General features: G+C 37.2%; 1 protein-coding gene across 2 annotated transcripts in view; it reads left to right on the top strand.

Moving 5' to 3' along the window:
- COG6 (component of oligomeric golgi complex 6) overlaps positions 1-14,348 on the top strand; it is a 92,515-nt gene that overhangs the window by 33,429 nt on the left and 44,738 nt on the right. For both annotated transcript variants that reach the window (XM_052650085.1, XM_052650084.1), the window contains exons 14-18: positions 3,749-3,880; positions 4,216-4,383; positions 7,201-7,308; positions 8,370-8,423; positions 9,858-9,937. In XM_052650085.1, coding sequence (XP_052506045.1) covers positions 3,749-3,880; positions 4,216-4,383; positions 7,201-7,308; positions 8,370-8,423; positions 9,858-9,937 — 542 coding nt within the window. The remainder of the gene's footprint in view (positions 1-3,748; positions 3,881-4,215; positions 4,384-7,200; positions 7,309-8,369; positions 8,424-9,857; positions 9,938-14,348) is intronic.

Raw genomic sequence — 14,348 nt, 5'->3', positions numbered from 1 at the left:
GTATATACAAGGAAAATTAAAAAGTAACCACATGTTCAGGGAAAGGAGCAGGCTCAGAAAGACCTGAGAACTTTAGTTTACACCTCAGCCTGATCCTTGGCACAGAGATAGCCTACAGCAAGTTAAAAAAAAAAAAAAAAAAGTAACATGAAATGGCACCCCCTGGAAAGGGGGAGAATTTATTTCCAGGGTTAACAAATGCTGTTTTCAGCAAAAAATCACAAGGCACATAAACAGGGAAATGTGGCCCATTCAAAGCAGATACCTTCCTGCGAAAGACTTGCTGGCGCATCAGAACAGTTCTGTTAAACATGAGTCAGGAGGACAGTGTGTGGACACAGTGGAAATACCTACCAAGAGGCAGAGAATCTTCAACAAGAATTTCTGGAGTTGAAAAGTATAACTAGCAAACAAATGAAGTCCTTAGAAAAGATTATACAGCCTGACCAACTGGGATTTCTTCCTGGATTGCAGGGATAGTTCAGCAAGTGAAAGTCAGTCATTATCATTACCACATGGATTGGTTTTTCAAATCCTTTGCCCTTTTCCTACTAAGTTGTATCTTATTCTTGTTATTTTCTGATATTTTTATACATTATGAATATTAAGTGTCATATGTATTATAAATCTTTTCTCCATGTCATCATTTACCTTTTGATTTTGCCTGTAGTATATTCTGATAAATCCCTTTTAATGTTTACACAGTAAAATCTAACATTTTTTTTCTCTATTGTTTCTTTTGGGAACTTGCCATAAAACGTACTTCAAAAACTTTCCCACATCAAGAAAATATATATAGAATTTATTATATGCTAAAGTTAATATCTAGTAGTGGGAAAGTGTTAGATTATTTAATAAATTTATATAAATGCATGTTCTTAGGTCTTTCTGTAATTTCACTTTTACATTGAATTTTTAATCTACATAAAGTTTATTTTTGTCCATGCGGGGAAAGAAGGATCACACTTACTTTTCTCAAATGGTATCCATTTATTTTGTTTTATTTTCATTCGGAAAACCCACTAAGTTCTTAAATACTGTATTTCTCTTATAAAGTTAAAATGAAAGTTGCAGGAAAATACGATGGTTAATGAAAGGCAAATTTTAAGTGTGGTGTCTTCCAGCTAAATTCTAGAACAGAATAGGATAAAAACAGGGAAAGGAAGAATTGTAATTTGAATATATTAAGTACCAATTAATACTGCAGCCTATGTGAGATTAGGTGGATGGGTTTATGACTATTATTATTATTTATTGTTATTATCAATAATTATGCCCTGAAATGTTTTTCTTAGATATGAATTGGGTAATAGTTAGGGATATTTTAACATTACGTGAGATTGGAATATGATACTTTTTATAGCTCATGTGTTACTTATATGTAGACAACCATTTCAGGTTTCTTTCAGAAAATCTTACTTTCTTCAAATTTTAATGTTCCATATTTTATGTTAAGTATATTATCATCTTATTCTGCCTCTTATAAACCATTCATCTCTTCCGAGAAGATTATAGCCTTATGAGGAAAACACATATTGCAGAACGGTCTTCACTACCAAAGCACCCATTTTTTGTTAATAGAATTTTAAAGTGGATTATAAAATTGTTAGGAAGAATAGCTTTTAAAATAAAGATATAGCCAGAAATGAACTCTTATGATTCGTTCTTTGCTTTTAAAAAGACACATTTGGGAGCTAATTCTTTATCTGGTATGCTAAAGGAAAGTTCAAGGACGTTATTTTATTGAAAGATGTCCCTTTTCCCTAGCAAAGTGTTTGAAGCACTCCAGTAGCCAAGTATGTGTACTCCCTTGTTTCTCAGGCTCTCCTGAAACATTCATAGCTGTGCATCTAGCAAAATCTAAAGGATCCCCTAAAAGACACAGTGTCATAGCAGTTTTAGTTAGAGAGACATTTTCTGAAAAGTTCTTTTCACTATAGTAATTCAGTACTAATTTAAAGGGTATGTTTTATCATAAATGAAACCCATATCAAATTAATAATAAGCAGGGTTGACTTGCCTAGCACTCTGAAAAGAAAATCTAAATGGTCCCTTAAATTTCGATTTAAATTCTTAGATATCACTCCTGTTTAGAATGTCTTATTACTGTTCAAATTGTAGTTCTTGGAGGAGCAGCTTGGGTATCACCTCGGAGTTTATTAGTTTAGCTGAGATGAAGAACCTCAGGCAACTGAGATTAAGATTCAGACCTGCTGAATCAGAATGTGCATTTAACCAGATTCCCTGGTCATTTGTTTGCATCTTAAAGTTTGAAAAGTGCTTTTTAAGAGGAATACTTCGAGATTTACATTATTCCTTGCAGATTATTCTGCCAGGAAAAACAGGCAAAAACAATTTTTTCAGCTAAAATGCTTGTTAAATTTTAAATACAATATGTGAAACAGTTGTAATTTTTTTGACATTTCAAACATTAACTTGCACTCTTAAATTTCTTTTGAATAATTTTATTGACTTAAAATTGTAATTCCGTAAATAAGTAAGATAAGAGGAAACTTTCAGAGGAAATGGTTGTGGTATAGAATGTGGTGATGGTTTCAATGTATGTTACCAAGAGGGTCCTCGTGCCCACAGGGCTGGAAAGCCAAACTCTGACCGTGGGTGTTTGGAACAAAGTAAGGGTGTATTTGCAGAGTGCCAAGCAAGGAGAACGGGCAGCTAATGCTCAAAAGATAGGAATTCCTTGATGACTTTCAGGCAGGGTTTTTAAAGACAATGTTAGGGGAAAGGATCTTAGGATGCATGATGAGCTTGTGGACCTTCTGATTGGTTATTGGTTATTGATTACTTTATTGGTGATAAGGTAACTTTCTGGAAATCTTAACCTGCTGGTTCCAGCAGGGGCCTGTGTGTTTGTGATCAGCATGTAGTCACCATTCTCTGCCCGGATGGGGTCTTACTTTCTCCAGAACAACTCAGAGTATGTATCGGATTGTTACCTGTATCTTTTCAGAAGGAACTAGGAGTCCTGTGAGTCTGTTATCGTAATCATTAACCATTTGCTTCTGCTCTTCGGAACTCAGGAAAGGCGTAGGAGACTAAAGCCTTTTGTTCTACAAACAGGAAATGGGGGACACGGAGGGGCTTTTGTACCTGGGAATGTCCTATAGGGTCCTGCTTGGTTTCAGTCTCCCCTTTTCTTTGATACTCATCAGTCCTGAGGGGAGCAAGGGCAGGACAAGAAAGGGAGTCTGGTTTTGGATAAGAGATTACTCATAAACTCAGTGAGGGAACTCAGTTGTAGGGGGATTTAGTTTCAAGTATATAGACCCTGAACCTGTATGTATTGAGCCACAATATCTGAGACTGGGGCATGACAGGGAGTGGTGATTCTCAATTATAGCTGGGGAAGTGCTAGTCTCTCTCTGAATTACTTTTTTCTTAAGACTAGGGCTAAATAGAATAGGCCGTTTCAAATCCATATGAAAATATAATCCTAAATTCAAAGACTACCAAGTTTTTCCTCATAATTTTTTGTATCTTAAAAGTACAAATTCTATACTTCTGATATATTAATTCTGAGATAACCTAACAAAAACTTTCGTGTCACTTTCTGTGGTTTTCATTAGTACAGTAGGGAATAAACAATTGATAGATGATAGCTTTTGTAATATGTCAGCCAGTGCTTTATATCTTTCATGTGAATGATTTTACTGTGAACTGACATTTATTTAGACACTAAAGTTTAGTAGAAAAGTATAAGCAGTGAATAGATCATCCTTTATTTTAGGTTGAACTCCCGCCGCCTGATCTTGGGCCAAGTTCTGCCTTAAATCAGACGCTCGTGTTGCTGCGTGAAGTTCTAGCATCTCATGATTCTTCAGTTGTGCCATTAGATGCCCGTCAAGCTGATTTTGTGCAGGTGTGTTGTAAATTCACTCTTAATGACCATTACTCCTCTAATGTACCTTCTGTTGAAATTCTGGCATTTTGTAACCCATGTATCTTGACACCCCTTCTCAGTGTTTTTACCTTCAAATAGTAAACCGTTTCCCATTAATTTAAAAAGTAATATATACTCAGCGATGCTTGTTTTAAGAGTTATGATTTCTGTACCATTTGATCTCTTTCATATGTGCTTCTGTAAGTTGGTCCCTTCCGCTCTAGTTTGGCATTCACTCTGAGGTGCCATTAACGCAGACCTGCATGACTTGGTGCGGAGATGAAGGGTCTGTCTAATTCTGCTTCTCATTGTAGGTCCTGTCGTGTGTCTTGGACCCTCTCCTCCAGATGTGCACTGTATCAGCCAGCCATTTGGGCACAGCCGACATGGCCACTTTCATGGTCAATTCACTGTATATGATGAAGACGACATTAGCTCTCTTTGAATTCACTGACAGACGTCTGGAAATGCTGCAGTTCCAGGTTAATTTTGCCATGACATGCCTGCTCACTGTGATGAAATCTTCTTTTTCCATACATGATCTCAGTTACTGGCTGTAAGCTAACTTCAGTGACCTGATTTCTATGAATCCCATATTCAGTATTTTAGTTTAGTTTGGGAGAAGCCAGGGTATGTAATGAGTAGGATATTTTATTCAAACCATAGTATGTGGTGGTAGAATGGAGCTTTTCTGACTAATTTGAACCATTATCCTATATGCAGATTTCAGTTTCCGAACTGTGAATAACGTGCTATATTTTTCGAACTGCAGAGCTTGTGCGGAAGGTGTTGCAAAGGACAGATACATTTTTGTCTATGTGTAAATCAGTGTTAGGCACAACATTACAATTTGTTAAACCAACCATGCTGGTCCTTAAGCCAAACGGTCTCACTTAAGCGTCACAACAAAGCCGTTTATAAAATTTACCAGACACTTGACTTCTGAGTTTGAAATAGTGATTTGGTAGATAAAATGTTTTACAAAAACACAAAACTCTGAATCTTCTTTATTATCACAAGAATATAAACAGTTGGCAGTGGCTGCAGTAAAAATGTATTGCTTTTGATTTTTCCAAGAAATGAGTTTTGAGACCTCTAAATTCGTGATATTTCCTGTTCTTTCTTTTTTTTTTTTTTTTTACAAAATATGAAGCATGATGAATTTTTCTTTCTTCCATAATTGTTTATGTATAATTAGTAAAAATCTTTTTAAAAAATTCATTAGTTTTTAATGTGTTTATCACTAATTCAGCCCCAGACTGCTGTTTGTCTAAATCTATTCCTGAAGTGTGCAGATATGTGTCAGTTCTCCAACAATCTGTTTTATCACTAGTTATCCTTGTTTCTTAAATATCCCAAAGTTATTTTATGCATCCCAAGAGGACACACCCCACCATGTAAGTGCTTATTAGGTCTGCATCATGCTTGCTGTTAGGCGGTGGCCAGTGCTGGTCTCATGGGCCAGACCAGAATCAGTGTGGAAGGACTGCGCAAGGCTGTGGCTGCTTGCTGGGAAGCATGCCCCTGCAGTAATGATTTTCCCTGTTTAGTAAAAGATTCTTGATCTTCAGATCTTTAATTTTCTTCCATTCTTAAATTTCTTCCAGTGTTCTGAGTAAGAAATCCAGGCCAGTCTGATTCTCTTTAGTTTTGTGATAAACCTATTTTATTCATGTGGAAGCTTACAACGATTTTCCTTTGAGTTCAGATATTTCCTCAGGATATTTTTTAGTATGTCTCTTTTTTTGTTACTTCCATTTTGGACTTTGCACAGCCATTTCAGTCTGAAGATTCAACCTTTTTTTTTTTTTTGCTCAAGAAAGTTTTCTGTAATCTTTAATTAATTATCACTTCTCCATCTGTTACTTTTTATATTCTGAATATAAAAAGCTTCTGTCCTTAGTTGGCTTTATCTCCTGAACTTGTCTTTTAATTTCTCTTTAAACCTCTTCACTTTAATATATTTCTTTGATATTTATTTTGTATTACTATTCTTCCATTTTTCTTTCCGATACTAATTTGGTACTTAGTGGTAACTCTTTCATTAAATATTTAGATTTGCAATCTTATTTTTCTTGGTTTTTCAAAGAGACTAGTAAGTAAAGGTTCTAATTGTACTTTCTTGGGCATTCACTTGAAAAAAATTAAAGTGCTCTGTGTCTTTCAGTATACATGTGTTAGTCGCTCAGCCATGTGACTCTGCAGCTCCATGGACTGTGTCCCACCAGGCCCCTCTGTCCATGGGGTTTTCCAGGCAAGCATACTGGAGTGTGTGCCATTCCCTTCTCCAGGAGATCTTCCCAACCCAGGGATCGAAGCCGGGTCTCCCGCATTGCAGGCGGATTGTTTGCTGTCTCAGCTACCTGTGTTACCTCAAGAAAAGACACTTGTTTTCATTACTCTGGTGGCTTTCCTCTTAGAACCTATCACCTTTTTTAAACCAGTTGTAAGTTTTTTAAGGGGAGGGCCTCAGTTACTGTAGAGGCTTGGACAATGGCAAGCATTCAGGTGGGAACATCATCTATTAATAGTGAACTGTGCCATTGGTAAACAGGTTGATAACAGTGAGGGAGGAACAGCAGGAAGAGCTCCAGGCTTTCAGGCCTGTACTGGTAAAGGGAAGGGAATTCCCTTCCTGGGAATTTGTCATCCCACCAGGCAGTCTCCGCCTGTGACTTCTGCCCCCATTAGCCATAGGTAGCTTCCCCAAGGACAGCAAAAGCAGGTGAGCACATACAACTCCCACCTGCCAGCATAGTCTCTGTAGGCAGCCCCGGACCCTGACGCCTCTGACTAGTCTTCTGCTGGGTCCTCAACCATCCCCTAGTTGTCCCAGATCTGCTTTCTTCAGGGGAACTTATAGCTTCAGCCCCTGTGGGATTTCCTCTGGGCCTCTCCAGATGGCATATCTGATTGGCTGAGTCAGTCCAGTAAGTTGGGAGCATGAGGCAGTGTGGATGTGAGAAACAGCAAGTCCTCATCCTCCCAGAATTCTTCCTAAGTATTTTATTTTACATTGTTGTTGTTGATGAATAGTTTTTGTTTGTTTGCTTCATACCAGCTTTTAAAAGAGCTAAGAAGCAGCTCATATTTTTTTGACTAGCCCTAGAATCCTCAAAGACTTTCTTGGCATTTGTGAGGGGACCTCCTCTTTGAGGAAGGAAAAGTCTTTATAGAAGAGCAGTCGCTGTGCCTCAGCAAGGAGCACGATGAAGAGCTAGGAGTCCAGGCCAGTCTGCTTCTCCTCTCAGCAGTCCTAGTCTTTTAAAATGTTTTCTTTTCATTGTGTTTTATTTTAGATTGAAGCACATTTGGACACGCTCATAAATGAGCAAGCTTCTTACGTTTTAACCAGAGCAGGCTTGAGTTATATTTATAACATGGTACAGCAACATAAAGCTGAACAGGTAAGCACATGGCTGTTTCTAACTAGAGAGAAACACCAATTCAGACTGTGTCTTCTAGAGCTAGACTCATTAGAATCTTGGCTCTGCCACTCTGTTTCCTCTGTTTCCTCATTTGTAAATTGAGGGTACTAATATCTGTAACATAGGGTTATTCTGAAGATTAAGTAAGATAATGCCTGTGTAGTGCTCAGATGACTACCTGAAATATAGTAGAGTGTCCCCAAATGTTAACTGTCCTTTTTACTATAGATAGTTTGGGTTAAAAGTAATGAAAATATACAAAAATTAGTATAGAAAAATGTATAAATTAATACATTGGTAAATTTTTCAAAGTCCTTTATCACCATCAACTGATTGAATGCTTAGATTACTATATATAAATAGCAGTCATTCCCCATTTTAATTTAGCAGATCATGGTCTGTTATTTGGAAAGGTAAATACTTCTGGGGCTAGCATACGATCTTGTTCAGTTACGGAACTCCAGTAGAATTAGAACACGGAGTAGGAGAGAAGCCTAGGAAACCATGTAAGCATTTTTCTTTAAAAAGCAAAAAACTCTTTTAAATAACATTAAGGTGAAGAATATTTTGTAACCTAGGAACTCTTAAGTGACACTCTCAAAGAGCATAGGTTTTGAATTTTTTCTTTTGATAAGGTAATAAGCAAATTTCCATCAGAAGGAGCTAATTCTGCTACCTTTTTTATACTATCTAAAGTTGTCAAAGTGAGACTCTTCAAGTCCCTATTTCTCACTGCCATTTCTCAGTATTTAACTGCCCTTTTTTCTTGCTTATGATTAAATCTGAAGTATCCTGCTGTTTCATTGTCCATAAACGTATGTGCTCCTCACTCCAACACATATTATTGCGGACCTTCACGCTAGTTATACAGAAATTAACAGGTCATAGTCCCTCTTTTAACTGAGGTTGAAGATAGGACGTTCTTTGGAAATAAACTAAATTTTCAAATTTGGAAAGTCTCCTAATGGACTGTATTTCATAAGTGAACTGTAACATATAGCACCTGTTTTCATCTTGTTTTTGGCCTTTTGTTCCTTAAGGGCCCTTTAGCTAACTTGCCCAACCTAGATTCTGTGGCACTGAAGGCTGCAATGGTAAGTACGCAATAAAGCATGTCAGTATACGTTTCTTTATGGAATGTTATTCTTACTCTTTCCCATGTGATAATTTGGTGTATTCACAACTGGGTCCAGTCATAATGATTGCACACGTATCCCTTTAAAGAGGTCTGATCAAGACAGACATTGGTAGTAATATCTCACTATGCCCTAATAGTCTTATTATTCCTGTTTAAGTTTTCTTCAGTTTCAGACTTTTACTCCTAACCTAATGAAGAAACAGGAATGACAACATGAAGAAGTTAGGCTATATATCATTAGAGAAAACCACCAATAAGAGCTGCATTTATCATGCAACTAAATAAATGTATAAAGAATACAGTTGTGAATTGTGATAATTCTGTGAATTAAATCATGCAGATCCAAAATCTCAGAGTCAACCCCTTCATTAACCAAATCGCAATGAGTTTGCTCTCTAATTTTCTCAGATATCTTCTCTTCTTTCCACTCCTTTTGCCCTTGTTTGAGATGGTGCAGGAGCTACCCGTTTGTTGCTCTTGCATCTGCTATGTATGACCTCCCCTTTGATTCTTTTTGCTGTGGCCAGAGTTAGCATCTTAAATTCAAATCAGATGATTTCCCCCCTTTCATTATTTCCCTCCTTTAATGGTTTTCCTAATGCTTTTACAGTAGAAATTAGAATCTGTTAGAAAAGCTTTCAAGTCCTATATGAACTGAGCTCTAGTAGCCATTCTTTCTCACCTAAGCCTTCATCCACACTGTCCCCACTATGCACACACTTAACCTAATGTCAGTTCATCTTCACAATTTCACTTAAAGTGTCCTTTGCTCGGAGACGCTTTTGCCAGACACAAAGATTAGATCTGTGTCGTCCTGATGGATGCTTCTATAGTATTGGTGCCTTGGTTTTTCCTTTATTTACACTTGTTCACTACCTCTCTCACTAGACCATGAGCTCTGTGAAGCTAGGGACTGTCTTTTTTTGCTCACCATTATATTTATATTACGTTATAAGGTACCTTACTAATAACAGGTACTCTATGAATATTAATAATGAATAAATGTCTCCAATTAAATTTTTATTAAAATAAATAAAAAAATTACGAATGATTAACAGATACTCTGGATTTTAAAAAGTAAGGTAGACTTGAAATCTGATGACTTAACATCTTATTATTACCCAGAAGTTTGGTGAGGGAGATCAAAATGAATGGCTTGGATTTGAAATTTTAAAAGTAGATATTGCTGATACTGAGTACCTTAAAGAGTTGACACTTGCAGTGAATTTAGTTAGAATATATAAGAAATAAGTCATTTTGATCACAAAGACCTCGTTATTTGGAATGTGGGATTTTCCCAAGGATTTAATCCTTAAAAAGTGTTGATTATTAGGGAGGTCTGTTAGCAGATATGTGCACTTTGTGTTTCCAATCTCTCTGTTTCATTTAGGTTCAGTTTGATCGCTATCTGTCCGCTCCTGACAACCTGTTAATGCCACAGCTGAACTTTCTTCTAAGTGCCACAGTGAAGTAAGTATTGGTTCCAGTTATTAATAGTTGGTAAAGATTCACAAGCTGCTGCTGCTGCTAAGTCGCTTCGGTTGTGTCCAACTCTGTGCGACCCCATAGACGGCAGCCCACCAGGCTCCACCGTCCCTGGGATTCTCCAGGCAAGAACACTGGAGTGGGTTGCCATTTCCTCCTCCAATGCATGAAAGTGAAAAGTGAAAGTGAAGTCGCTCAGTCGTGTCCAGCTCTTAGCGACCCCTTGGACTGTAGCCCACCAGGCTCCTCTGTCCATGGGATTTTCCAGGCAAGAGTACTGGAGTGGGGTGCCATTGCCTATTCCAAAGATCCACATACATTTCTTAGAAAAAAATTGTTTTTTAAAAAAGGAGATTTAATCATTGAGAATTTATAGTTCTCAGCCTTTTTTTCTACCTCAGCACCCCTAAGAGATCTGACCTTACCCTGTTCATACTTGTTCCTTACTTGTTTGTAGTTTGAAAGTATCTATTTAGTGAATGCTTTTTTTTTTCTTTTGGAGTCCAAATAAGTTTTTAATTAATTTATTTATTTTAATTGGAGGCTAATTACAATATTGTAGTGGGTTTTGCCATACATCAACATGAATCAGCCTTGGGCACACATGTGTTCCCCATCCAGAACCCCCCTCCCACCTCTGTCCCCATCCCATCCCCTAGGGTCATCCCAGTGCACCATCCCTGAGTACCCTGTCTCATGCATCAAACCTGGACCAGCATTCTGTTTCACATATGATAATATACACGTTTCAACGCTACCCTCCCAAGTCAGTTTCTTTTTTTCAATTTTTATTTTTACTTTATTTTACTTTACAATACTATATTGGTTTTGCCATACATGCTTTTCTAAAAAATAATGGGACTTATATAATTGAAGCTACAATGTGATAATACAAAGTTCCATTGTATTAATATAATGTCAAAATTGCACTGAATATGTGATAAAAGATTAGTAACATGTTCATTGTGCAACATAGATGTCGTACTGTTTAGATCATTTTGGACTCTGGAAGTTTCTATAAATACATTATAAAATTGTTCGATATCACGTATTAGAAATGTGTTCAAGGCAAAGGACTATACATTAAAATATAAGGATATTATAATTAGAAGAAAGTGAGAGATTATACTGGGTGACTTTCTTGATTTTAGCAAAAATATTGACAGTTTTGTGCAAGTAGGAAATCAGACATCTGTACCTTTTTTTTCTTTCCATTCAGCCAGTGCATTAAGTGCTCTGTGTACCAGGCACTACAGAGTAAGATTTAAAAGCCAGTTTCACTATCTAAATAGAGATTATAGTCTGACATGTCAATTACACACTTGAACAAATATTTACATTAAAAGTACAATAAAGAAAGAACTATGCAACTTGAAAAAAAGTGCTTTAAATATCTGAAAGGATGTCGTGGTACAGAGGTGGTCCACTTGCCTTCTGTTGTTCTGAGGAGCAATATGTAGAGCAAGGAGGCAGCTTTGGGCTCAGCATGAGGAAGAATTTGGTGTCTATTAGAATTGGCTGGAAATGGATTCTCTCGGACATAGAGTTAGGGTTCTAACTGTATCTAACCTAATGAAGAAACTGGAATGACAGTGAAGAAGTTAGACTATGTATCATTAGCGACTTCCGTCTGTCAATCGTCCTTGGCTTATAGTTCTTGACTTCTGAAATGGATTCCAATCTTAATATGTTACTTTTGAGTGTGCACTCACTAAACCTCTACTCTGTTACCTTCTTAGGGAGTTCCCACATTAGTTGTGGTCAGTGTAACTGATTTTATTTTATTTTTTTTTGCTTTTATATTTTTTTATCTTAAAAGATCTCATACTGTCAACTAAAATTCTAAAGAACTGGGAGACTGTAAAGCAAATTCCTTTATGCCATAATTCAAGTTGTTTGTTTTCTTAAGTTATTTACTTTGTTTAACCAAATACCTGTAACTTTTTTATATTTAACCACTTGTTTTAGTACTTAGTACTATATAGGCATGATATGCATTTGATCTTACTTATAAGGCATTTGAAATAATAGGAGGTAACTTTTATTCAGTTAAATTTTGAACCTTTTCAAAATGGTAATCTGTTTTTAAGCTAGAATAATTTCATATCCATATAGATTTCTATTCATAGTGTATTTAAAATATCAATTGTTTCTTTGAAATAGAGCTTTGCAGCGTAAAACTTCTTTTATTCCTGTCTTGTTTTGTTAATGTTCTCTTCTCTGTAACTTTGCTTGTCTCTGTGCTTGCAGTACCTTGGGAACCCCTGTCACTCTTCTCCTTTCTTTTCTTGTCTTGTGTTATAGTTTGACTGCCTCTCAAAGTGGATTTTGATTGAATACTTCAGCCTTGGAATAAGCTATTGAATGAATTTAAGTAGCCAGAAAATGAGGTTGTATTAAAAATTAAAAAGTAGAAAATTAAAGCATTTTTAAAGAATCCTTCCTTCCTTGTGATGAATTGGAAGGGCGTTGTTCTTTTTTCAGTGCCAGACTCCAACACTTACCTTTTAATAGTATAAAAATAGAGGTTGGACTATAGAAACCACAGTTATGCATATTTATATAATATTCTGTGTCTTCTCTTATTGAATCAGAATTCTTTGTATGAATAATTTAAGAAATAGAGACTATAGATGCTTCTTAAAGTGAGTGTGTAGAAAAGTGGATATGATTTGAGAATAATTTGATTCAGGAATCTTTATCTGTTGCATATGGTAGAAACAAAGCAAATTTCTTTAAACGTAATGACTTTGGTGTTTTTTTTTTTTTTTTTTTTGAGGTAAATGGAATAATTTTCTTCTCTTTCACTGCCTCCTTTTAAGCATCCTTGGGATTCTCTAGGGAAGAATACCTGAGTGGGTTGCCATTCCCTTCCCCAGGGAATCTTTCCAACCTGGGGATCATACCTGGGTCTCCTGCATTATAGGCAGATTCTTTACACTAGTGCCGCTCGGGAAGCCCTCCTTTTTAAGCCACTATCTTTAACTATCAGGAACACCAGTATAAACAGAAAATAAAGCAGATTTGGTAATAGGGGCAGGGTGAGCCTACCAAAGAAATAGTGATTACTGGAAACGTGCAAACTGATAAATGACTGGGACTCACAGTGTGTTTTAGAGACCTGGGAATGTCTAAGCCTTAAAAGTGAGGCTTATCTGTCCTACAGTAAGGCTACTTTCAGTCAGTTCAGTTCAATTCAATCGCTCTTTGCGACCCCATGAATCGCAGCACACCAGGCCTCCCTGTCCATCACCAACTCCCAGAGTTCACTCAAACTCACGTCCATTGAGTCAGTGATGCCATCCAGCCATCTCATCCTCTGTCGTCCCCTTTTCCTCCTGCCCCAAATCCCTCCCAGCATCAGAGTCTTTTCCAGTGAGTCAACTCTTCGCATGAGGTGGCCAAAGTACTGGAGTTGCAGCTTCAGCATCATTCCTTCCAAAGAACATCCAGGGCTGATCTCCTTTAAAATGGACTGGTTGGATCTCATTGCAGTCCAAGGGACTCTCAAAAGTCTTCTCCAATACCACAGTTCAGAAGCATCAATTCTTCGGCGCTTAGCTTTCTTCACAGACCAATTCTCACATCCATACATGACCATTGGAAAAACCATAGCCTTGACTAGACAGACCTTTGTTGGCAAAGTAATGTCTCTGCTTTCGAATATGCTATCTAGGTTGATCATAACTTTTCTTCCAAGGAGTAAGCATCTTTTAATTTCATGGCTGCAGTCACCATCTGCAGTGATTTTGGAGCCCAGAAAAATAAAGTCTGACACTGTTTCCACTGTTTCCCCATCTATTTCCTATGAAGTGATGGGACCAGATGCCATGATCTTCGTTTTCTGAATGTTGAGCTTTAAGCCAACTTTTTCACTCTCCTCTTTCACTTTTATCAAGAGGCTTTTTAGTTCCTCTTCACTTTCTGCCATAACAGTGGTGTCATCTACATATCTGAGGTTATTGATACTTCTCCCGGCGATCTTGATTCCAGCCTGTGCTTCTTCCAGCCCAGCGTTTCTCATGATGTACTCTGCATATAAGTTAAATAAGCAGGGTGACAATATACAGCCTTGACGTACTCCTTTTCCTATTTGGAACCAGTCTGTTGTTCCATGTCCAGTTCTAACTGTTGCATCCTGACCTGCATATAGGTTTCTCAAGAGGCAGGTCAGGTGGTCTGGTATTCCCATCTCTTTCAGAATTTTCCACAGTTTATTGTGATCCACACAGTCAAGGGTTTGGCATAGTCAATAAAGCAGAAATAGATGTTTTTCTGGAATGCTCTTGCTTTTCCGATGATCCAGCAGATGTTGGCAACCTGGTACCTCTGCCTTTTCTAAAACCATCTTGAACATCTGGAAGTTCATGGTTCACATACTGCTGAAGCGTGGCTT

Source organism: Budorcas taxicolor, chromosome 12, assembly GCF_023091745.1.
Source record: "Budorcas taxicolor isolate Tak-1 chromosome 12, Takin1.1, whole genome shotgun sequence".
Lineage (NCBI taxonomy): Eukaryota > Metazoa > Chordata > Mammalia > Artiodactyla > Bovidae > Budorcas > Budorcas taxicolor.
Note: the sequence above shows the minus strand (reverse complement) of the source record. Positions and strands in the feature narration are given on the sequence as shown.